Source organism: Brassica napus, chromosome C1 (genome assembly GCF_020379485.1).
Source record: "Brassica napus cultivar Da-Ae chromosome C1, Da-Ae, whole genome shotgun sequence".
In the NCBI taxonomy this organism is placed as follows: Eukaryota; Viridiplantae; Streptophyta; class Magnoliopsida; order Brassicales; family Brassicaceae; genus Brassica; species Brassica napus.
The window spans coordinates 19978396-20000144 of record NC_063444.1 but is presented as its reverse complement, the minus strand read 5'-3'; the positions used below and the strand labels follow the sequence as shown (position 1 = coordinate 20000144).

Below are 21749 nucleotides of genomic sequence, written 5' to 3'. Positions count from 1 at the left end.
CAATCAATTCGGATTTCAATCTTGTGAGGACAATGAGACTATCAATCTTAAAGGCATTTAATCAATCAGTCAATTTCTAGCAAGTCTCAGCAATACTATTTCTATGTGCTCATAATATTATGGTTTATCAAGACTAGCAAAAACGGATTCAATTAATCATGCAATTAGGGTTTAACAATCAATGAATTTTAGCAAGACTAGTAAAAAGATTTATTAATCACTCAATCAGTTTCAAGGCTGATTTTAGCAATACTAAAATATAGATTTCAAGCATAAATTTCAATGAATCAGTTTCAAGACTGATTTTAGCAATACTAGAATATATATTTCAAGCATGAATTTCAATGAATCAGTTTCAAGGCTGATTGGTATTTAGCATAAACCATGTGTAAATAATCTATCTAATATCCGAATTTATCAAACCTCAAAAACATATAATCATATCAATCAATTTAATCGAACTTAGCATACAATCTTAAACCTCAAGACATTAGATTTTATCATGAATCTATCAACCTAGCATACGGATTCTCTATTCTTAAAGACATCCAAATCCGATCAATATAACCTATCATACGGATTATTTAGGGTTTCTATTTAAAACAGATCAGATTACAAAACTATCAATCCTAGCAGATGATATTAAACCTCAAGAATCATGCAATCAAATCATTCAGATTTTAAACAAGTAAACCTCAATCAATCTATCAACCTATCGGATTATATAAGCAAAGCAAGCTAGTAACCTATCGGATTCAATCAATGTTTTAACAGGCTGGTTGTTTTAAACAATTTTAAATCAGATGAACAATTAACCAAGCAGGATGAGAAAATAAATCTATTAATTTAACGGTCAAACAATTCTAGCAACATAGCATCATATTCAATCAGATTTAAAACCTCAATGATCAAAACCGAAAACAGTTTTGATTTCAAAATATTCGATTAGGGTTTTAATATGTGATTTGATAATTATAGTATAATTAATTATGATACTTATATTATTTAGGGTTTATAGATATAGGGTTAGGATTTATCGGATTTTAACTTGTAAAAACCGATTTGGGGTTTTAATCATGTAGGAACATGATTTAGGGTTTGGGGTATCGAAATTTTAGAGCTTCGAGTTACTCAATTAGGATTTTTGATCCACTACCCTATGGTTTTAATTCATAAAGATTAGGGTTTTAGGGTTTCATTCTTTATCAATCAATCTATGTTTGATTATGAGTTTTTAGGTTTTGAATTACCTTTTAACCTTAGATGATTGTTGAATCGGACCACCAAAGGAGTTGAGCCGCGAGCTGGACACGAACGGGACGCGAGCTAGAATGGATCGAGTCGCTTCTATCGGGTCGTAGACGTCCTTTGTTGCTTGATCGTCGGACGCGAGCTGTCTGATGCTGTCGCGAACGAGGAAGAGGTCGCGTGCTGGAGCTGCTCTCGGGTCGCGAACGTCTGAGCTAGGATCAGTAACGCCTTGGGCTGAAGCTGATCGGCGACGCGAGCTGGAACAGATGCGGGAACAAGAGACGCGATTGGGTTTTAGGGTTCGTCGGATCGCCGGCTAGGGTTTTAGGGTTTTTCGATTTGGGTATTAGCTTAGGGATTTAGAGTTTTGTGCTGATAACGTGTTATAAAAGTAATGAAAAGTCTATCTTTATTCATAACATAGATGTTCCTTATATAGGAGATTACACTGTCATAGATAAATGGAAAGATTACAAATCATAATCTCTTGGTTATGAGCCATCCACAATCTGGTTCATAATAGATTGTTTAAAAATGTACGATGCTTAGGATTTGATTTCGAGGTGTATAAGAAAACATGATATGGTTTTAGCAAAAAATAAAAATAGGATTTTATAATTTTTGAAATAAATATATTTTACAATTGTGAAGAATTTTTTTTAAAATTTTACATTTTTAGTGAAAATATGTTTTACATTTTAACGAGGAAAAGGTAATATTGTTTTTAAAGGAAATATGTAAATTTTATTTTTTCTGAATAATTTATAAACTTTAATTATGTTTGTTTGCTTGCTTGCATCCAAATTATATGTGAATTTATAATCTGAAATGAATCATCTCAATTCATAGAGTACTCTTATTTGATTCATCCAATTATTTTAATTGTTTCTGATTTGTACAATTAAAATTCTCAATTATAGTTGAATACCTGAAGAAGCCCAAAGTGTAAGAGTTGATTTTGCCATTTTTGCTTGCGTGATCAACAAAACAGGTTTTCGGTAAGAAAAGCCAATTAGTTTCGACACTAGACACGTGTCAGCAGTCAACGTTGAAGAAAAATAATAGAACCATCTTTGACATTCTTTTCTCTGATCCCGTAACCAACCATCAAACTCCAGACATCAATCAATCAAATCAAATCCTTCAATTCATTCAATCTTATTTTCGAATAATCCTCGTAATCGCGCAAATGGAGATCGCTCCATCTTCAAGTAGATTCAAGCTCTACGATCAACTCGAGCTTCTCGAGTTTCCCGATAAGTACGTCGTCAAACCCGTAGATTCGCCTCATGAAGGCTTCTCCGTCGATCGCCGCGACGGCAACATCAAACCTCTCGACGGTATCACCCTCTCTATGTTTTGATTTCAAGGAGAAAACTATTTCGGAGAGGATTCTGTAATTCATTTCGCGAGCTGTTTGTTTGATGTTACTATTTGTGTGTGCAGACAACACTAGTTCTGGAGACGCTACGAGAGTCTCTACTGTCTTTGGCGTTGGAGGAACTATTAGGCTCTTAGCAGGTGAGATTAATCTCAACCTTTCTCTATATATTTTATTTTTTGGTTTCTTCTAAATTGGAACCTTCACTGTCTTTGGCTGCTGCTCAATGGGAGTTTAGGAACGTACTTGCTCGTTATAACATCTCGGGAGGAAGCTGGGACTTTCCTCGGTTTTCCCATTTTTCGAGTCACGGCTATGAAGTTCCTTCCTTGCAATGGGAATTTGAGGTTTGCTACAGCTCAAGAAGTAAGTTTTTTTTCTTCTGTAAAGTTTCTTTTTTTGGAGCTTTTTTTTAAGTTGTCTGGAATGCTTTTCTCACCACTACTTGGAATTGGTGGCTTGTGCAGAAAAAGGACGAAGCGTATTTCAGGACTCTGTTACAGGCACTTGAGACTACCCCAGGATTTTATTTTTCATATGAGACAGATCTAACTGTCAAGTAAGTTTTCACTGTCTGGTTATCTTGGGTAAATAGTGTGTCATTCTCTATATGTGTGGTATAATTAGAATCCTAGACTTAAGAATATATATATATATATATTTGATACATTTATCCAATGTTACAGCTTGCAAAGAAGGTGCAAGCTAGCTGTTGGTTGGACGAGTAAGCCCATGTGGAAGCAGGTTGGTTGTTCATCTGATCATTGTGCATTTTGTATTTTTTTTTTTTCTATTACTATATTCTTGTCTGATTTTAATTGGTCTAGTAAAAGTTAGGCTGAAGGTTAACTTGCGTCTCAGGCTGACCCTCGATATGTTTGGAACTGGCATCTATTGGAGGAACTGATTGAATGCAAAGTAAGTTGTCGCATTCTAAGTTGAATATTCTCATTCCATGTCAAACTTCACAGATCTAATCTTCTCTTTTTGTGGTAGCTGGATGGTTTTATTACCCCTCTGCTTCAAGGAAATATCCTTTCTTTATCTTCTGTTTCGCTTTTTCTTCGACTGTTGTCTTTCAACGTTTTTGTTTAAAAATTAACCAACGGTTAAGCTACCAAGTTGCTGAGCTACAGCTCAAGAATTCTACTTCGGTGATATCGTTAATTTCCAGGCGATGTACACGTCGTCTAGGTGTGTTTTAGTTTTGTGACTTTTGGAAAATTCACTTAAATGCTTGTTTGATAACTCATGGTGGAATTGGCATTCCAGGTACACGTATGTGGAGAAGAGGAGCCAATCTTGAGGGAGACACTGCTAATTTTGTGGAATCTGAACAAATAGTGGAGATTAATGGTTTCAAGTTCTCTTTATTGCAGGTATACCCTTTGTTAAGAGCTCATTCATGTGTTGTGTGCTGTTAAAATGATCTTTCCTTGTTACTGTGCTGGCTGTAATATATGTCTGTACTGGCTGTAATATATGTGGAATTACATTCCATTGTTGCTATAAAATGCTCATTTCAACTGAATGGTTACTGTTTTAAGGTTTTGGATATGCTTGAAACTCACTGTTTCATTATTTTCGCTTACATAAGATTTCTTGGTTTATATAACGCACCTTGCTTTTCTTTTTCTCAGTTTAAAGTTTTTTCTTTTCTTTTCTTGTGGATTCTAACCGTCTTGCTTTCACTTGCTAGGTTAGAGGTTCAATTCCACTTTTTTTTTTTTTTGACATCGGTTCAATTCCACTTCTTTGGGAGCAAATCGTTGATTTGAGCTATAAGCCACAGCTTAAGATAAATAAGCATGAAGACACGGTAATTTCTTATGATCAACGTTACATATTTTTCATTCACTGTCCAGCCCTCAACTTTGATTAAGTTATTTTCTGCCTCCAGCCGAAGGTCGTGCAGCGCCACTTCCATGATCTTAGCCAAAGATATGGAGAAATTATGGTAGTTAACCTAACAGATCAGGTAGATGTCCTTGCTCCTCATTCCAGATAACATAAGTACATCTATGACATCTTAGCTTCAGTTATTTTGTGGTTGCTGCTACGCAATATTCACTTTGCTTACTTTCCTTGTCTACAAATAGCATGGAGCTGAAGGTGAATTAAGCAAAGCATACGCCACCGAAATGGCCAGGCTTCCAAACGTGAGGTAAAATTCTTCTTCCGTTTCCTGACACTTCGTAATCAATTATTCGTTTGTTTGGATGTCTTTCACCTTTCTCTTTATTTAATCTGTTCTTACATCAAGTTGAATCAGAGGTATTATTAGCTAATGAGGTTGTTTTGACACAGATATGTCGCCTTCGACTTCCATCACATCTGTGGAACTACAAACTTCGACAACTTGGGGATACTTTATGAACAGATTGGGGATGAATTTGAAATGCAAGGGTAAGCAAACAACTTATTATTCTTTTAGTTCAGTTCTAGACACTGAGTTAATATTTGCATAGCAGTCGGATCAGATTTGTTTGTTTGTTTGGTTAAAGTTAGGTAGATGCTAGCTATGTGCAGAGATTATTTTTGTTTCAGCTGCCACTAATCCAAGCTGAGCAGATACTTCCTTGTAGACGCAGAAGGGAACATCCTGGAAGAGCAGAAAGGAGTTATTAGATCTAATTGCATCGACTGTCTTGACCGCACAAATGTTACCCAGGTTTGTTCAATTTGATTTCTTACTCTTTTTTTTTTTTCATTTCCACCAGCCATCTTGATTGGTACAAGTAGTGGTCAAGCCTCCGCTTTTGAGAGCTTTTGCTACTAATTTATTCGGGGGAGAAAATCACTACTTGCATATCTAACTTCATCTCTGTTTGCTAAAAATAACATTATCACTGAACTGCTTCTGATTGCATTCAAAAACTTTTTCATGTGAAAAGAATTACATGGCCCAAAAGTCTCTGAATCTACAACTTCAAAGGATCGGAGTGCTTGATTCCGCAGAGTGTGTATCCATGTTTGAAGATGATTACACAAAGTTCAGAACAAGTAAGTGAATGTCACTCACTTGCAACTTTTCTTAGCTGTATAATATTTTCTGCCTTTTCATCAAAAAGCTAAAATCCTTTTTGGCTTTTCTGATAGTTTGGGCTGAGCAAGGGGACGAGATTAGCTTGCAATACGCAGGGACATATGCTCTTAAGGGCGACCTCGTCAGGTGAGAAATTGTCCGCCTTAAGATTCTTTTATCATATTAATTTAGAAAGAGGATGTTAATAGTTACATGGCAGGTACGGGAAACAAACTGTATCTGGAGCAATCAAAGATGGCATCAGTGCTATGTCGAGATATTATCTGAATAACTTCCAGGATGGTGTGAGGCAGGCAAGTAGTGTCTTTTTTACAAGATTAGATTCGATGTTTTTATGTAAAAGATGAGAAAAACAGATTTTTCAATTGGTTGCAGGATGCTTTGGATCTCATTAGTGGTCGCTACACAGTGGGCACAAACAGCCCTTCACAACTCCAGCCTATTGGAGGATCACAACCGTCTGTATGTTCCTCCTGAAATGCACTCAAACAGTCTGTTAAAAATGGAAAGATGATACTGATCTGATTTCGTTTATGTTTTGTTTTGTTTGTTGGGTGAGAATAAACAGTTTCTGCCAGTAGCATCAGCATTGTTGATAGGTGGTGTCACAGTGACATCTTTCACTATTCATCAAGGTAAAGAAAGGCTTTTAATTTTATATGACTTACGGGGTTGGAGTTGATATTGGATGATATAAACAACAGCGGGAAGAAACACGCAGCAGTATCTGGCGTCGGCTTTGTGGGCAGGAGTGACTGCAGGAGTAGTGGCCATGATCAAGGCCAACGGAAGGCACTTGTGTTCAAGGCCTCGTCTTTGCCATCTCATTTGATTCCTTTTTTTATATATAAAGGGATTCGCTGTGCACCACATTCTTTTTCTTATTCATATCTTCTGTTTCCATGTTAAACGTCGTACAAGCTTCTTACAATAATTAAATAAACATTTCCACCGAATCTTATATATTAAAACGGAATTCATAACATGAAATGTGTGATTTTTTTTAAAAATAGACCCAATGGACATATTCCTAGAAATTCATGTTACATTTAATATATAATCTTATCATTTAAATTTTGGGTCTAACAGAAATTTTTATTGGGCTATCAATAATTGGATTTAAACAATAGATGATTCATTGGATTTATAGATATTATAAATTAAATATATACAATTTAATGTTGTAATACTATACCTCTATATGCTAAATATTTAAATATTTGTCGATGTTAACTTTTAAAACTATAAATATTTTTTTAAATAACAAAAATCATATTATCTAACAATGATTAATCTTTACTATCTTAAACCAATGAAAACAAATTTTAGACTATATAGTTTATTTTAAAAATTAAACAAAAACTAAATGTTTAATTATTTACTCGATAATATAAATCAATGAAGCGAAAAATAAATTTCTTAAAAACTTTATAAATTTGTGAAATGTTACAATATCTTTGAATATGACAATAACACAATATTTTACTAATCTTTATATATATAGTTACGATTTTAATAATGAAATAATAATCCGAAAATATATATCTTATATATTAAAACAGAAGTCACAACCTTGATTCATGTGTGATTTTTTTTAAAAATGGACCTAATGGACCTATTCCTAGAAAGTCATGTTACATTTAATATCTAATCTTATCATTTAAATTTCGGGCCTACCATAAATTTTTATTGGACTATCAATAATTGGATTTAAACAATAGATGATCCATTAGATTTATAGATACTATAAATTAAATATATATAATTTAATGTTGTAATACTATACCTCTATATGCTAAATATTTAATTTTTTGTCGATGTTAACTTTTAAAACTATAAAGATTTTTTTTAAATAACAAAAATCATATTATCTAACAATGATTAATCTTTACTACCTAAAACCAATCAATTTTTTTTTAAACTATATAGTTTATTTTAAAAATTAAACAAAAACTAAATGTTTAATTATTTACTCGATAATATAAATATGTGAAGCGAAAATTTTAATTTTTTAAAAACTTTATAAATTTGTGAAATGTTACAATATCTTTGAATATGATAATTAAACAATATTTTACTAATCTTTATATATATAGTTACGATTTAAATAATGAAATAATAATCCGAAAATATATATAGAAGAACATACAAATATATGTGAAAGTTTGAAACAATCTATTCAATGAAAAAAATATACCGTAAATTTATTATGTTTTAAAAATTGATAGACATATATATATTATAATATATACCAATTTAAAATTGAAAACAAAATGTTTATATAAAAATAAATGAAAACAAAATCCGCGCGGTTGCGCGGATCGAGATCTAATTTTTAATTTAATTCAATTGATCATACATATTTGTACCATATCTTATCGTAAGAAGCTAGGTTCTGCAAAATTACTAACTGTATGATCTTTTTGATACACAAACACTAAGGCGTGATTGGTAGAGCATTAGCATTATGCTCTACACTATCCAATCAACAATTGTTAGAAAAGTATTCAGAGAAGTATTTACTAAATGCAAATGCTCTCCAAATGCTCTATGGCCAATGCTTTCACATGAAGCTTTTATAAAAGCATTTGCATCTATAATTTATAAAATTAAGGAAAATATATAATTAATTCATTTATTTTATTTAATAATATCATAAAATTATTTTTATATCTAGAAAATAAAATTTTGATTTCTAAAATTAATTTATAATAAAATTATATTTTTTAAAAATAGTTTTTCACGTTTAAAATATATAAATTAATTTTATATAATTTAATTTAATTTAAATGTGAAATATTATTTTAAAATATATATTTTTTAATTATAAAATTTATTTTTAAATAATATTTTCGATATAAACATAATTTTTAAATTTTTAAATAAAATAAATTAATTATATATCTTTTTAGTTTTATATGTTAATATATTTATATATATATATTAGAAATATATTCATTAAAAATAAATATATTAATATACTAATTAAAATAGATATATTATATATTATATACTAATTTTTATAATAATTTTAAATAGCATACTCATACTGCTCTACCAATCATCATATTAAACAGTTAGCAAAAACATACAGGTCTTGCAGCACACTGCTTCTATAGCATACTGCTTCCGCTAATGCTAATGCTCTGCCAATTAGGGCCTAAACCTTAAAATATAAATAGGTAACTAAATTATAATCCATAAATTAAATTATAACCACTCAATATATACATAAAACCAATCATTTACATATGTACAAATAAACTAATTTTATACTATAAATTATTAATTTATAAAAATGAATTAATCAGTTTATCAATCATAAAACATAATTTTAAACTATAAAATAATAATTTAATTATGAATTATTATGTTCAATATACGAGAAGGATATGGTAACTAGGTGGATGACGAGAAATTATTATGTTAAAGATGGTTATGGCTTCGAATGGTATGCAGATCAAGAAAACGCAGTTCCAACCCAAAACACAGATTAAGCTGAACAAATGCAGATCAAACAGATCATGCAGAACAAATGTAGATCTAACTCGTTAAGCTAATTTATCGAATTAGTGTATTTAACCAAATGTTAAAAATAATTTTGTAAATTAAATATCTAAAAAGAACAAATTCTTATCAATTTTTTTTTATTAATTTAATAAATATAAAGAAAAATTAAAAATTATATAAAAGGTAAACACAATTATAACAAAAAAACCATAAAAAAATATTATCATTCTAATAAATATATTGAAACTTAAAAATTAGATAAAATTCATTAAAATGACAAAGAGTATTTCATTTCCCTTTAATTATTTTTATAGTCCAAATTAAAATCCAATTAAGATCCAAAGACGTTAATTAGGACTGGATATAAAATCCTTAACCTGAATTTCATTCCAAACCCGAACCGAAAAACTGACTTATACAGTGTCTAAAATGTAAAAAAATACATGAATGAGTTTTATAGGGTGTTATAAAACATATCCGAACCGAAAGTACTGACTCAAACAGGTGAAGAATCTGAAAAATATCTGGAAAAACGATCTGAATAATATGTAAGAGCAAAAAATATCTAAACAAAATACAACTTACTATATATAAGTAATAAATATCATGCATAACATACTGAAACTAAATTATAAGAAAATTGTGAATATACAAAATAAATATATATTATTTTCTATAGTCAGATTTATTTTATTGATTTAACGTGTTTTCTGAGTATATGTGAAAATATTAAAAAAAGTTATCTTTATGAAAAAAAAATAATTTGTAAGAGCCCTGTTCTAAAAATCGGCCGTCTAGCCGCCTAAGCGGCCGTCTGGGCGGTACGCGTCACTCTTCCGTCCTGATTTATGCCAAATCGGTTTAAAAAATCGAATATCCAATTTTTTCCGGCTAAACCGCCTAAATGACCGCCTAGCCGCCTAATCTATTTTTATTATTATTTTATTATTTTTATTTTATTTTTAATAATATTTTATTTATTTATTTGATCTAAAATTTTATAAATATCATTTATATTCATAATTTTGATGAAAATTACACTATATTAAGTTTATATATTCAATTTGTGTGTTTTATACAATCTTAAACATGAAAATGTATTAATGTTATACATAATTAAAGATTAACATGTTTTATAACATAGTAAACAATCTAAAAATTCTCCCCCGCATAATTTCCGATTTTCTCTTTAGGCGCTATGCCCAACCCGACCGCCCGACTAGCGCCTAGCGCGTTCCCGAACAGGGTGTAAGAGTAAACAATATGTTTGATATTCTTCATTGTGCATGCATTCATTAAATTTCTAGTTTTAGTTTTAGTTGTTACAAGTTTTCCAATATATGCAATCAATATATGAAATATCAATAACATGCATGAATTCATTAACTGATTTGGTTTTTATACACAACTATTAATTAATTAATTTATTAATCATCAAAAATAAAAATAAAAATAATTATAAGATATATGTTTTATATTTTTCAAAATATTATATATGATTATTTAGTGAAGTTATATATTTTTCTATTATACATAAATAACAGCATAAATAGTTATTATGTAAAAACTATGAATATGTAATGAGAATATAAATAATTGTATATGAAAATATTATAGTATATAATATATCTTTACAAAGTGAAAAGACAAACTATTAAACCATATTTTGAGAATCTTTAGTTTGAAAAATCATAACACGTAGTTAATTAATAGTAGACAAAAGAAATATTTAACTAATTAAAAAAAGTCAAAACAGGGTTTGGAACGAAATTCAGGTTAAGGATTTTATGTCGAGTCCTAATTAACGTCTTTGGTTCTTAATTGGATTTTAATCGGGATTATAAAAATAATTTAAGGGAAATGGAATATTCTTTGTCATTTTAATGAATTTTATCTAATTTTTAAGTTTCAAAATATTTATTAGAATGATAATACTTTTTTTTGTTTTATGGTTTTTTTGTTGTAATTGTGTTTACCTTTTATATAATTTTTAAATTTTCTTTATATTTATTAAATTAATAAAAAAATAACTTATAAGAATTTGTATTTTTGTTTTAGATATTTAATTTACAAAATTATTTTTAATATTTGGTTAAATACACTAATTCGATAAATTAGCTTAGCGAGTTAGATCTGCATTTGTTCTGCGTGATCTGTTTGATCTGCATTTATTCTGCTTGATCTTCGTTTTGGGTTTTGTTATGCGTTTTCTTGATCTGCATACCATTCGAAGCCTTTATTAGTTTTTCTTGTCCTCCCTTTAAAATAGTGAATGAGTACTAATTGCAGATCGGACTGCATAACAATTTCTCCCGCTTTTGTTCTGCTTTTTCTCTGCCTCACATTCAGACTCTATGTCTTTTCGCGGTGGAGAACACGATGAAGCTTGCGCGTGAAATGCTCTGCAGTTTCTTATGTATACTTAATTTAGGGTTAATTTGCTGAATAACAAAATTCTGAATAGATATTAAGAATATGTTATTGATTTTGACATTATTAACAAACTAACATTTAAGCATCATTTGAGTCGGTTATATCCTTTTCATTTGCAAGTAACCGGTAAAAGATAAAGAGTGTAGATTACGTCAAAGATAGAAGATATGGAAAAAAGATAAGCAGCATTATCCACTATCAAATTATGCAAAGCCAGCCACGTAACATATTAATTTATTTTACCCATATTCACGGGATGAAATAAAATGAGTGGATAAAAATATAAAACTTTTTAATAAAAATATTCATATCATTAAAATAATATAAGACTGAGGAAATACCCAATAATCATAATGTTTTTACGGTGCTCAGAAAATATCTAGATACAAATAGAACACTATTTCAATAAATGGTGTATTCCATTTACTTCTCGCAGTCAAACCAAAATGTTCTATTTCATATCACCAAAATAGTATAACACACGAACCATATTTCAATCCCTAATATATAAATCATATCCCAACCCCACCCAAACCCCTAAATACTTAACCCTAAACTCTAATCCCTAAATCTTAAACCAAAATATAAACCTTTAACCCAAATAGAATGGAACCAAATAAATAATATAGTATATATTGGTGAAATTATAAAATGTTTATGATTGTATGAAAGAAATTAATAATAACTCCAACTTCAACACCCACCTTCCTAATACTAAACCCTAAACTCTAATCAATAAACCCAAACCCAAATATCAAAATCTGAAAAATCGGAAAATAGTACATAATATTATGTAGTATTAAACTATATTATGTAATATTGAACTATACAATATAGATTATTCATAGTAATAATTTACATTTAACTGTAAAATATAATCATTATAAATAGAATAATAGAAATTTATGCGAAATTTACACAAGTCAAGATCTTTTCTAACGCGTGTTATTCTAATAGAAGAACGAGCCATACGCCAAATTTCAATGTTATACATACAATAATACACTATTCTATTTACAAGAATACATAAGTCTATTCGATTACATGTGTTCTCAAATCTATTCTATGTACAAGATACAAGATTCAAAAATAGAATAGAATGAACACAGCATCCAAACGCAAATAAACAAATTTTCGGGTTTCTGAGTTTTTCAATAGCGATTCACACATGCAACAAAAAGTTATTTCTAATTTGGAGGGTATAAGAGAGCACCAAAATCTTACTGGCTTGAAATTCTCTTCTGGAATATGGATCTGTGAAGTCTAACTGGAAATCGTGACTTCACCTCGCCGCTGCTACGATGTTGTCTTATTTGCGCGTCTCAATTTCAAAATCCTGGAAGCTAGCTTCCCCTTCTCTCAGTGCACGAGACGTGGAAAGCGGTCTTCTTCTCTCGCCGACAGGAATTCAGACGGTTGTGTTGCCTTTTCAACCTATTAAAAGCTAATTTGAGAGACATATGTGGATAACGAGGAACCACAATTTATATTTTACAGCAATTAATTATTTATTTTAAATTAATTCTGGTTGCAGGTTTCGTCGGTAGTTGAGAAGGGCATAATTACATTATTATAGAAAATATACATTGTATTGTAACAAAGTAGGTCAAAATGTCAGATAGTGAATTATAATTTTTTGGACGCTATAGCGTGCAATTTTCCTTTAATTTAACAATTTCATAACAATTTTTTTCTAGCTAATGCACCTTTTAAATAAAATTAAAGAATTTTTTATTTGATTAAACTAAAGTATATATATGAATTATAAATTTATGTGTTTGTACTTTAATATGTATTTATTATCTATTTATAAAATTTAGTTCTTATAATTAATTATTATGAAGATTTAAGATTAAAAGGTAATATATAATAGGATTTTAAATATATATTTGATAATTTTTGTTGGCCACACTCAAAATTTTATTATGAGGATTACCCACTTTCAAAATGTGAGATTCATTGTTCGCATATGTTTTAAGAACAAAATTTAGGTTTAACTCGTATGGTAAATGATTAAATTCACTTCAGGTTTTATAATCAATCAAAGTACCATGTAGAATTAGTTTTAAAAATAATAAAATCAAAAAAAATAAATGACAGAAAAAACAACACCCAAAACTCTGAAAATGTAATATGTAAAATCTAAATCCTAAACCTAAAAGCTAAACTTTAAACCCAATTCCTAAACCCAAAACTCTAAATCGTAAACTCTAAATCCAAAATCCTAAACCCTAAACTCTATCCATAAACTTTATATCTTAAATTCTAACCCTAAACCCTAAACCCTAAACCCTAAACACTAAACACTATCCTAAATACTAAACCCTAAACTCATCACTTGATTAGGGATCATGTTTATGGTTTAGAGTTTTAGGTTTAGGGTTTAAGATTTAAGGTTTAGAGTTTAGGGTTTAAGATTGATGGTCTAGAGTTTTAGATTTAAGATTTAGAGATTATAGTTTAGGATTTAGGGTTTATGGCTAGAATTTTGGATTTTGGGTTTAGAGTTTTTGGTTTAGGATTTAAGATTTGGGGTTTGAAGTTTAAGGTTTAGATTTTAGATTTTTAGAGTTTCGGGTTTTGCAAACGGTGTTAATGTCGGTGTTATTTTTTCTCAGTCATTTAAAAAAAAAATTATTACATTTTTTAATTAATTTTACATAACCTTTTGGTTGGTTATAAAAATGTGAGTTGAATTTAACAATTCACCATAGGAGTGAACCCATGTATTGTTCAGTTTATGGTCCACTCCAGTTTTTTTCTTTTTATTACTTTTTGACATATTTTTTTAAATCTTTTTGATATATATTAAACATAAAAATGTTGATTAAAAACTCATATAAGGGTTGATTAAGAATTCATTAATGCTTCTACAATATGAGGTTTGAGTTTCGATCCCCGCAGACATATGCGAATTAATGGAGATAAGGCTTACAAAAGATCTGGAATATGACACAAAGAGTACCGTCGAACGTGGATCCCATAGGGCGACTCAGTAAATGCAGTCAGACTTGAATCCTCGTAAAGTAGGTAGAATTTTCGGCTGTAGAATCGTCTGTAATATTTTTTATAGTTTGTAATAGCATAATTATCCGACATTAAAAAAAAAACTCATATAAAAAAAAACAGGAAGATTATTTAATTTATGTAAATTTTTTTAAAAATAATAATTACGGGGGTCCAAATATTTTTTCCGTGCAACATAGAGTCAAAAAAAAAAAAAAAAAAAATTCTCTCAACCTGATGAGCTTTCTACTGACTTGTTTTTTTAATTGAACACGAGCTTCCACTGACTAGGCACCGGCCCTGCGTGTTGACAAAACGTGTTTCACAATGTCAATAATTGAGATTTGAGGATATTCTTTCTTTCTGGGGTAACGAACAAGAATTGAGGCGTGGGATGTGTACTTGGCATCTCTCACAGTGCTGTTTCTTATCGTTCTGTCACCCGCCAACGCGTATTTTCGACACAGCAAAAAATCAAAATTTCCTTCATTAATCAAATAAATCATCACCAAACTTAATAAATCAATAATAAATGACGCAAAAGGAAATTGCTCTTCGTCTTCGTCTTCGATTCGTCATAGTATTGGTTTTCCTTGGGGAAACTAACATTTGTCTCAGGAAAATTCGTCAGATCGGAATAAAGATTCTCCAATCAAGAAACGCCATGGATGAGATGTTATCCGATATAATGTATTTCCCCGTTTTTACAGAGACGTTCGTCGACATCATACTCTGCGCAGTACCGATTTGGCTCGCCGTAATGATCGGTCTATTGATCGGATGGTCTTGGCGTCCGAGATGGACCGGGTTGATCTATCTAGGGTTCCGTTCCAAGCTTCGGTTTCTATGGACTGCGCCGCCTGGGCTCGGCGCGCGGCGGCTTTGGCTCGCTTTCACAGCCCTCTCGGCTTTCTCCGTGTGCCGTACCCTATGGTCAAGGCTTGACACGAGAGCCAACAAATCGACGAGTGGTTCAGCTTCATCGCAGCAGACAGAGAGTCTTCAAAGTGATGAAGTTTCCAGGTCAGTTTATTACAGAAAATGTGTTGTTTCTCTGTTCTGTTTTTGTTTCCAGTTTGATTAAAGAAGTTGTGGGTTTACTGAATTGATAGAGATGAGTTCAAAAACGTAACACGTCTAAGGTAAAGAACGATTTTGGTTAGAATCTGAGAGAAATGATTTGCAGACCTAGTAGCGATGATAACACGACGGCGAGAGAGCAGGAGATTGTAACAGAGAATGATTTAGAGCATCTGTTACAGCTGCTTGAAGTGGGAAATGCGACCAGGGAATGGCAATCCATGATGGACAAGACTACTCCAAATATGAGTTACCAAGCTTGGCGTCATGAGCCTGAGGTAACGCAAGGAACAATCCAAGTCATTGACTAGTAGGCAAATATGAAATCTTTTTTAGAGAGATAGTTTTCTTGTTACGAATTATGGGTTCGGTTCGCAATGTTTTTCTTTGGGAAAGATCAAGTTTAATGATACTATCTTATCCTTTTTGTCTCCGATTTGATGCAATGCTTCATTTAGCCTGAAAGGTTGTGTTGTTCTTTGTCAGACAGGTCCTGTTGTTTATCGGAGTCGAACCATATTTGAGGATGCAAGTCCAGATATTGTTAGGGATTTCTTCTGGGATGATGAGTTTCGACCTAAATGGGATTTCATGCTTGCCAACTTCAAAACTTTGGACGACGACACTCGCACAGGAACTATGATTGTTCACTGGCGAAGAAAGGTCTCTGCAGCTTAATGATTCTTTACTCTTTCTTTTATAATCCAAGCCCCCATTTGTTTCTTGTCTTTTATTAATTTTATTAGTTTGCATGCAGTTTCCCTTTTTCTGTAGTGACCGAGAGTATATCATTGGTCGGAGAATATGGGAGTCTGGAAATAAGTATTATTGTGTGACAAAGGTATAATTTCATGCCTCATTAACCCATTTCTCTCTTATTAGATTTTCAGTGTTGTCAAACATTGTTCAAAGAAAGACAAATTACACTTTTGTTGATATTGTAGGGAGTTCCTTATCCAGCTCTACCCAAGCGTGATAAGCCTAGGCGCGTTGAGCTTTATTTCTCAAGTTGGGTTATCCGAGCAGGTAAGCCTTTTTATTATTTTAAAGCTGGCATGTAATTTGAATGTTAAAGCAAATTACAAAACAAATGCAGTTGAATCCAGAAAAGGAGATGGACAGCTATCGGCTTGTCAAGTATCTCTAGTCCATTACGAAGACATGGGAATCCCAAAAGACGTAGCAAAGTTAGGCGTGCGCCATGGCATGTGGGGAGCAGTCAAGAAGCTAAACTCAGGTTTACGAGCCTACCAAACCGCCAGAAAATCAGACTCTAGTCTATCCCGAATTGCTCAAATGGCAAGGATCACCACAGTACTGAACATGGATTCTACAGAATCATCCACAGGAGATGAAGACAGAAGCAGAGCAATGGGATATGCAAGGAGACAGCGGGACAATTTGAGAATGGACTGGAAATGGGTAGTTGTAGGAGGTGTCGCCTTGGCTTGTGGCCTGCACACTGGGGTCATTGGTAAGGCTTTACTGGCCGGCGCTGGGCAGAGACTTGCTCGTAGGTGAAAAACCTCGGTCGTATTCTTATTATCTTCCCTTGACAGAAAAAGAGAAACGTTTACATATAACCAAGGCAAATGTATTTTTCTTTCCGATGAGAAGAGAATGTGGTTTTGATGGTGAACCATGTATAGTAGTAGCATTAAGCTGCGGAGTCTAAATTGTTTGAGACCTATCTTACTACATTGGAGAGTTAGATATGCATGTATCTTCTAAATAATGTAAATCTACAAAGCTCCTAAAAGCTTACAATCTTTGCATGTGATACACTTTTAGCATATCTCTCTCATTGCATTGATCAACAGAGAGTACACAGAAGATAGATAATGTCAAAACTTCTCTCCTGCATCAACTCACAACACGGTGCATACTACTAACTCGTGGTCATTACCTTCTATGGTTGCAGATGACGTTCCTTGTTCCCCGGATCTACAACGGTTGCTTCTGGTGTTGCGGAGTCATCATCAAACTCGGTTTCTAGTTCATCGGAATCCCAGTCTTCATCATCTGAATCAAATTCAACATCAGATAGTGAACCCTTGGCCTGAACCCCACCTTCTTCACCATCCTCTTCCTCCTCTTCATATGTCTCTGAATAGATGTCATCTCCTTCTCCCTACAAGAAGAGCACCACAGAATGTGAGACCTCAAACACCAAAAGTCACAGTGGTGAAATTCAAGACAAGTATAGGGTAAACCCATCATACATCTGCCTCCTCTGTCTCCTCGCCGCTTGAAGAATACGCCGTGTCAAGCTTGTTGTATAACACTTGATCTCCCTTGTCTTTTACAAGTTCCACTTGTTCCTGCCAGAATGGATTCAGGGTCTCATGTTAGTTCATTGCAGAACAAAAAAAAAACCGTTTTCGTTGAATCAGCAAATGTAGATCCATACGATTTCAGCTCTCAACTGCTCTGTTCTCGCCTGTACCACCTCAATATGTTTTATAATAGCCTGTTGGATTATAAGAAACAAAACTAAGTGTTACCCATTATCGTTTGATTAGATTAAACTATAATGGCAAATGTTTGAATCACGGAACCTGGCGTCGTTGGAGCTCAACAGAACGCGCCAAAGCTTTCCTCTTTGTCAAGAGGTTCTTAGGCCTTAACTCGGAAGGACGCTTGTAGTCTTTTCCTCTATACACGATGATGGCATAGCCTTTGGAAACCTTGTCAACAGAAACCAGGATTCCTCCACTCTCGGCTTCAAGGGCCAATGCCACTTTCTGCGCACCCTCAAAAGTTTTAGCCTTCACAAGAATTTTGACTAGCTCCCTGTATTTCCAGTGCAAGTGCATGTTCTCCACAGTACCATCAAACACCCCTCTTCGACCTGAAGCAATCAAATTCAAGTTTCTCAGACGAGGCCACATCCCAGAGAAGACATAAGTCATCAGCCTACAGATTGATACAATAAATTTTACCAAGAAGTAAGAAAGCTTTCATCCTTAATCCGAGCTTCTGGAACATAAATCTCTCTTCCTCAGTTATGCCCTCAGTGTCTGTTCTGTGTTCTGATGGCTTCAGAGATTCCTCTACCTTAGCTAATGCCCGTTCAGCTTTCATCAACCTTTTCTCAGCCTATAAGAGGTTAACAAACTAGTTCAAGAAGCAATCTTTTAAGACAAAATGCGAGTTATAACTTGACAGGTAGGAAGTAAAGGCTCAAGGCAGCAGGAACTCACAAAAGCAAGTTTTCTTTCCAACTTCCTGACAAGATTTGCAGACCTCAGTTTCTCAGCCTCTTGTTTCACTTCTTCCACGTGATCATCGTCGTCCAGATTCCTTCCCCACTTACTAGCTGCATCAAGAGTTTCTCCAAGAGTACCGGTAGAAACAAGGTGGTTTTGGTTAGCTTTAACACGTGGGACAACCAGACCCGATGATGCTCTTAGACGTGCCTGTTCCTCTTCGTCTTGGAAAGTCCTTGCAAGTCTCTCCTTCTCCACCAATGCTTCTGCTACTTCTGGTGACAAAAAACTCTTCCCTCTGTAGAAAATCAAAAAGTCTTTGTTCCTAGAGAGCAGCATACCTCCCGTCAATCTCTGCAGCCACCAAGATCACGATATCAAACATTCAGCATTTTCTATAAATGCATGTTACTCTGCTGTGAAACCTTATTACCTTGATGTCCTCAGCCATTCTCTCACTGGTAGTCAATTGTACACCACGTTTAAGGGCAACCTTAGCAATCAAACTCTTCTCCCATAACTTAACCATTGCTGTTGCCAACCCTTGCAGCTGTCTACTTCGACCTATAGATCCAAAGAAAATTTCACTTCTCAGAGACCTTATCAGGGCTCTACAAAAAAAAAGTTAAAAAGGAAAATCCAATACCTAAAGCAAAGTGTGGAGGAAGAACTTTGCCAAGCCTCCTTAAAGAGGTTGCCTCCTTTTGTCCCAGAGTTGATCTCACTCCATAAGGAAGAACCCTGAAAGGAGGTTCGTAACCAGGTACGATCCCTGGAAGCATATCGGCATCAACAGGTAATGGATAACCTCCCTGCCAGTCCGTGTAGCGAGGACCAAGACCTTCTAACAATTCATTTATTTCATCTTCGTATTCAACTTCTTGATGAGATGTCCGGTCTTCATTTCCCACATTTGTTGTCTCCTTCTCTATCTGAGGATGATGCACATGTTCAACACTATGATCCACTCTACTCGTAGGTAAGGAAGAGGGCGACGTCTCTGCTCTTCGGTATATTTGCTTGTTCATTTGTGCTGGTGCATCCCTGTAAGTGTCGTTTTTGTATTTGTACAAGGCGATGGAAGTCCCTGACCTCCAAATCACCAAACCACCAGTTTTTCTCTGCCACAGTGAAGAAGAAAAGACATCAAGACTTTGCAAACACATCTAAAGAGTAGAATGCAGACTAAATACCTCCAAAAGTTCATGCATCCGTCTCATGTTGAGCGCATTTGTACCTTCGATCTTGAGCCTCACAATCTCTGAGCTCTTCCACTTCTCCTGAATTGCATCTACCACAGCCTGAGTAACACCTGCACCCTTAACCCTCATCTTGCTCTTCGTTCTAAACATCACGTTCCTCAACCGATTCAGCTCTGCTTGCGGAAGAGTCATCTCCGCAAGAGAGTATCTACTCTCCTTCTTAGCTGTCCACACTCCATTTACTAGCTCCTCCTCCTTCTTCTCCTTAGAATTTACTTTTTCCCAAGGAAACTTAACTTCTCCATCACCTCCATAAACACCAAACGGTGACTCCTCCGAGAATCTGCCTCTCCTATTCCGCACATTCCCTTCTTCCTCCTCCACAAACCTCCTCTCGTGTTCAATATTTTCATCTTGAAACTGATCATCGTCAACAAATCCAAACTTTTTCAATTTCTCCACAATCCTCTCCATTGTACTACTTCCACCACCACCATCACCATTCTCACCACTCGTTACCCCTAAATCAGAAAATCTCTCTCCTTTCCGATGATTCAGCACAGGATTAAACTGATTCTGCTTCTGGGTTATGTTCCAATTCTCATCCCTACCGCTACATAGCTTAACCTTCCTTGTAGAACAGAAACCGAATCTCCTGACATCACCGTTATGGGACCAGAGTGAAATTGATGAACTGTACCTTAAGAATCGGAGGGATGTGCTTCCGTGGAGCTTACAGAAAGAGCTTCCCAACGAATCGACCGCAGTAGTCGCCGTCGTGGCGGCTGCTGGATAAAGATGGCGAATTGAATTCATCGCCATTTCTGACATAAGTTACTCTCCAATTGGGTACTCACAGAGATACAGAATATATCAGAAAAGCTTCAACGCTTTCAGCGTGGATTCGTTCGGCTACGAGACGAAGCTCGAACTCAATGTTATCCATGGCGGGGAAAGATGGTTATAGATATTTAGAGCGCTGTTTGGATACGTCGTCTTTCGTAACCAGGCCAAGCACAACACTTTTAACAAACATGGCCCATTTAAATTAAAACAAAAAATTCCAATAATCTTTTTAGTTTATTTTCAGCAAAATAACTTAAAAATGACTAAACGAAGCCTTATTAAAAGATAAATATATACTTATATCATAGGTTATATAATTTAGAGACCAAGTTTTGAGGGTGAAATTTTAAATTTTAAATTTTTAAAAGTAAAGAAAAATATTAAAAATTTTAAAACAAAACAGATTTTTTTTTTTGTAAAACTAAAAAAAAAGACTATTTTGTTCATTTTTAAGGCTATTTTGATGAAATTTTTTTAAAACTATTTGAAAGAATTAGTCATCTTGGAAACCCCTATATCTAAAATGAAAAGATGAAATATCCCCTTTCTAATTGTAATATTGTTTTCATTTATTTAATTTTCGAAATAAAAATAAATTACATTGAAACCAGAGAACGTACAATGTTATCCCCTTCCTATTATTTGAGGAGCACTTTTATAAATAAACCTTTATCACATGTGTGATTCACAACTTTGCAATTTCTTAGGTGTCAACACCACATTCCACTTCACAACCTTTTTTAAATAACCCTCTTTGACCTAGACTAATTACATGTCATGTCATT

At 33.4% G+C, this 21749-nt stretch overlaps 3 protein-coding genes across 5 annotated transcripts; 2 read left to right on the top strand and 1 right to left on the bottom strand.

Annotated features, from left to right (window-relative positions):
• The first annotated feature begins 2328 nt into the window (after window positions 1-2328).
• LOC106349061 (phosphoinositide phosphatase SAC8) lies at window positions 2329-6634 on the top strand. Of its 3 annotated transcripts, XM_048745921.1 has the most exons (21): window positions 2330-2591; window positions 2698-2772; window positions 2871-2998; window positions 3100-3191; window positions 3319-3376; window positions 3494-3550; window positions 3629-3662; window positions 3746-3826; window positions 3905-4011; window positions 4332-4337; window positions 4371-4451; window positions 4533-4610; window positions 4732-4796; window positions 4940-5038; window positions 5204-5303; window positions 5527-5635; window positions 5732-5804; window positions 5878-5971; window positions 6054-6140; window positions 6247-6313; window positions 6383-6634. In XM_048745921.1, exons 1-21 carry the CDS (start codon window positions 2441-2443, stop codon window positions 6508-6510), a joined length of 1770 nt encoding a protein of 589 aa, XP_048601878.1. In that variant the 5' UTR covers window positions 2330-2440; the 3' UTR covers window positions 6511-6634. The 3 variants fall into 3 exon arrangements, with proteins under 3 accessions (XP_022550632.1, XP_013644405.2, XP_048601878.1); XM_022694911.2 differs by lacking the exon at window positions 4332-4337 and having other exon boundaries at window positions 2329-2591; window positions 4425-4451; XM_013788951.3 differs by having other exon boundaries at window positions 2329-2591; window positions 4332-4451.
• An 8387-nt stretch (window positions 6635-15021) lies between these two features.
• On the top strand, window positions 15022-17476 carry LOC106349065. Its single transcript, XM_048745920.1, has 6 exons — window positions 15022-15650; window positions 15814-15985; window positions 16194-16370; window positions 16465-16548; window positions 16652-16733; window positions 16804-17476. The coding sequence occupies exons 1-6, from the start codon at window positions 15160-15162 to the stop codon at window positions 17226-17228; spliced, it is 1431 nt and encodes a 476-aa protein (XP_048601877.1). The 5' UTR covers window positions 15022-15159; the 3' UTR covers window positions 17229-17476.
• On the bottom strand, window positions 17331-21125 carry LOC106349064 (CRM-domain containing factor CFM3B, chloroplastic). Its single transcript, XM_013788960.3, has 9 exons — window positions 20110-21125; window positions 19563-20037; window positions 19350-19480; window positions 18911-19270; window positions 18650-18806; window positions 18266-18558; window positions 18118-18177; window positions 17930-18028; window positions 17331-17838 (listed from the first exon to the last, which is right to left on the bottom strand). Exons 1-9 carry the CDS (start codon window positions 20947-20949, stop codon window positions 17617-17619), a joined length of 2637 nt encoding a protein of 878 aa, XP_013644414.1. The 5' UTR covers window positions 20950-21125; the 3' UTR covers window positions 17331-17616.
• Window positions 21126-21749: the final 624 nt, after the last annotated feature.

Bases quoted from the DNA above. Each gene is read 5' to 3' on its own strand.
- LOC106349061 (XM_013788951.3), top strand. From the start codon at position 2,441: ATGGAGATCGCTCCATCTTCAAGTAGATTCAAGCTCTACGATCAACTC. The intron at 5,304-5,526 runs GTTTGTTCAATT...TCATGTGAAAAG, and splicing joins ACCGCACAAATGTTACCCAG to AATTACATGGCCCAAAAGTC. The intron at 5,636-5,731 runs GTAAGTGAATGT...CTTTTCTGATAG, and splicing joins TTACACAAAGTTCAGAACAA to TTTGGGCTGAGCAAGGGGAC.
- LOC106349065 (XM_048745920.1), top strand. From the start codon at position 15,160: ATGACGCAAAAGGAAATTGCTCTTCGTCTTCGTCTTCGATTCGTCATA. The intron at 15,986-16,193 runs GTAACGCAAGGA...GTTCTTTGTCAG, and splicing joins CTTGGCGTCATGAGCCTGAG to ACAGGTCCTGTTGTTTATCG. The intron at 16,549-16,651 runs GTATAATTTCAT...TTGATATTGTAG, and splicing joins AGTATTATTGTGTGACAAAG to GGAGTTCCTTATCCAGCTCT.
- LOC106349064 (XM_013788960.3), bottom strand. From the start codon at position 20,949: ATGTCAGAAATGGCGATGAATTCAATTCGCCATCTTTATCCAGCAGCC. The intron at 20,038-20,109 runs GTATTTAGTCTG...TCACTGTGGCAG, and splicing joins GGATGCATGAACTTTTGGAG to AGAAAAACTGGTGGTTTGGT. The intron at 18,807-18,910 runs GTGAGTTCCTGC...AACCTCTTATAG, and splicing joins TGGAAAGAAAACTTGCTTTT to GCTGAGAAAAGGTTGATGAA.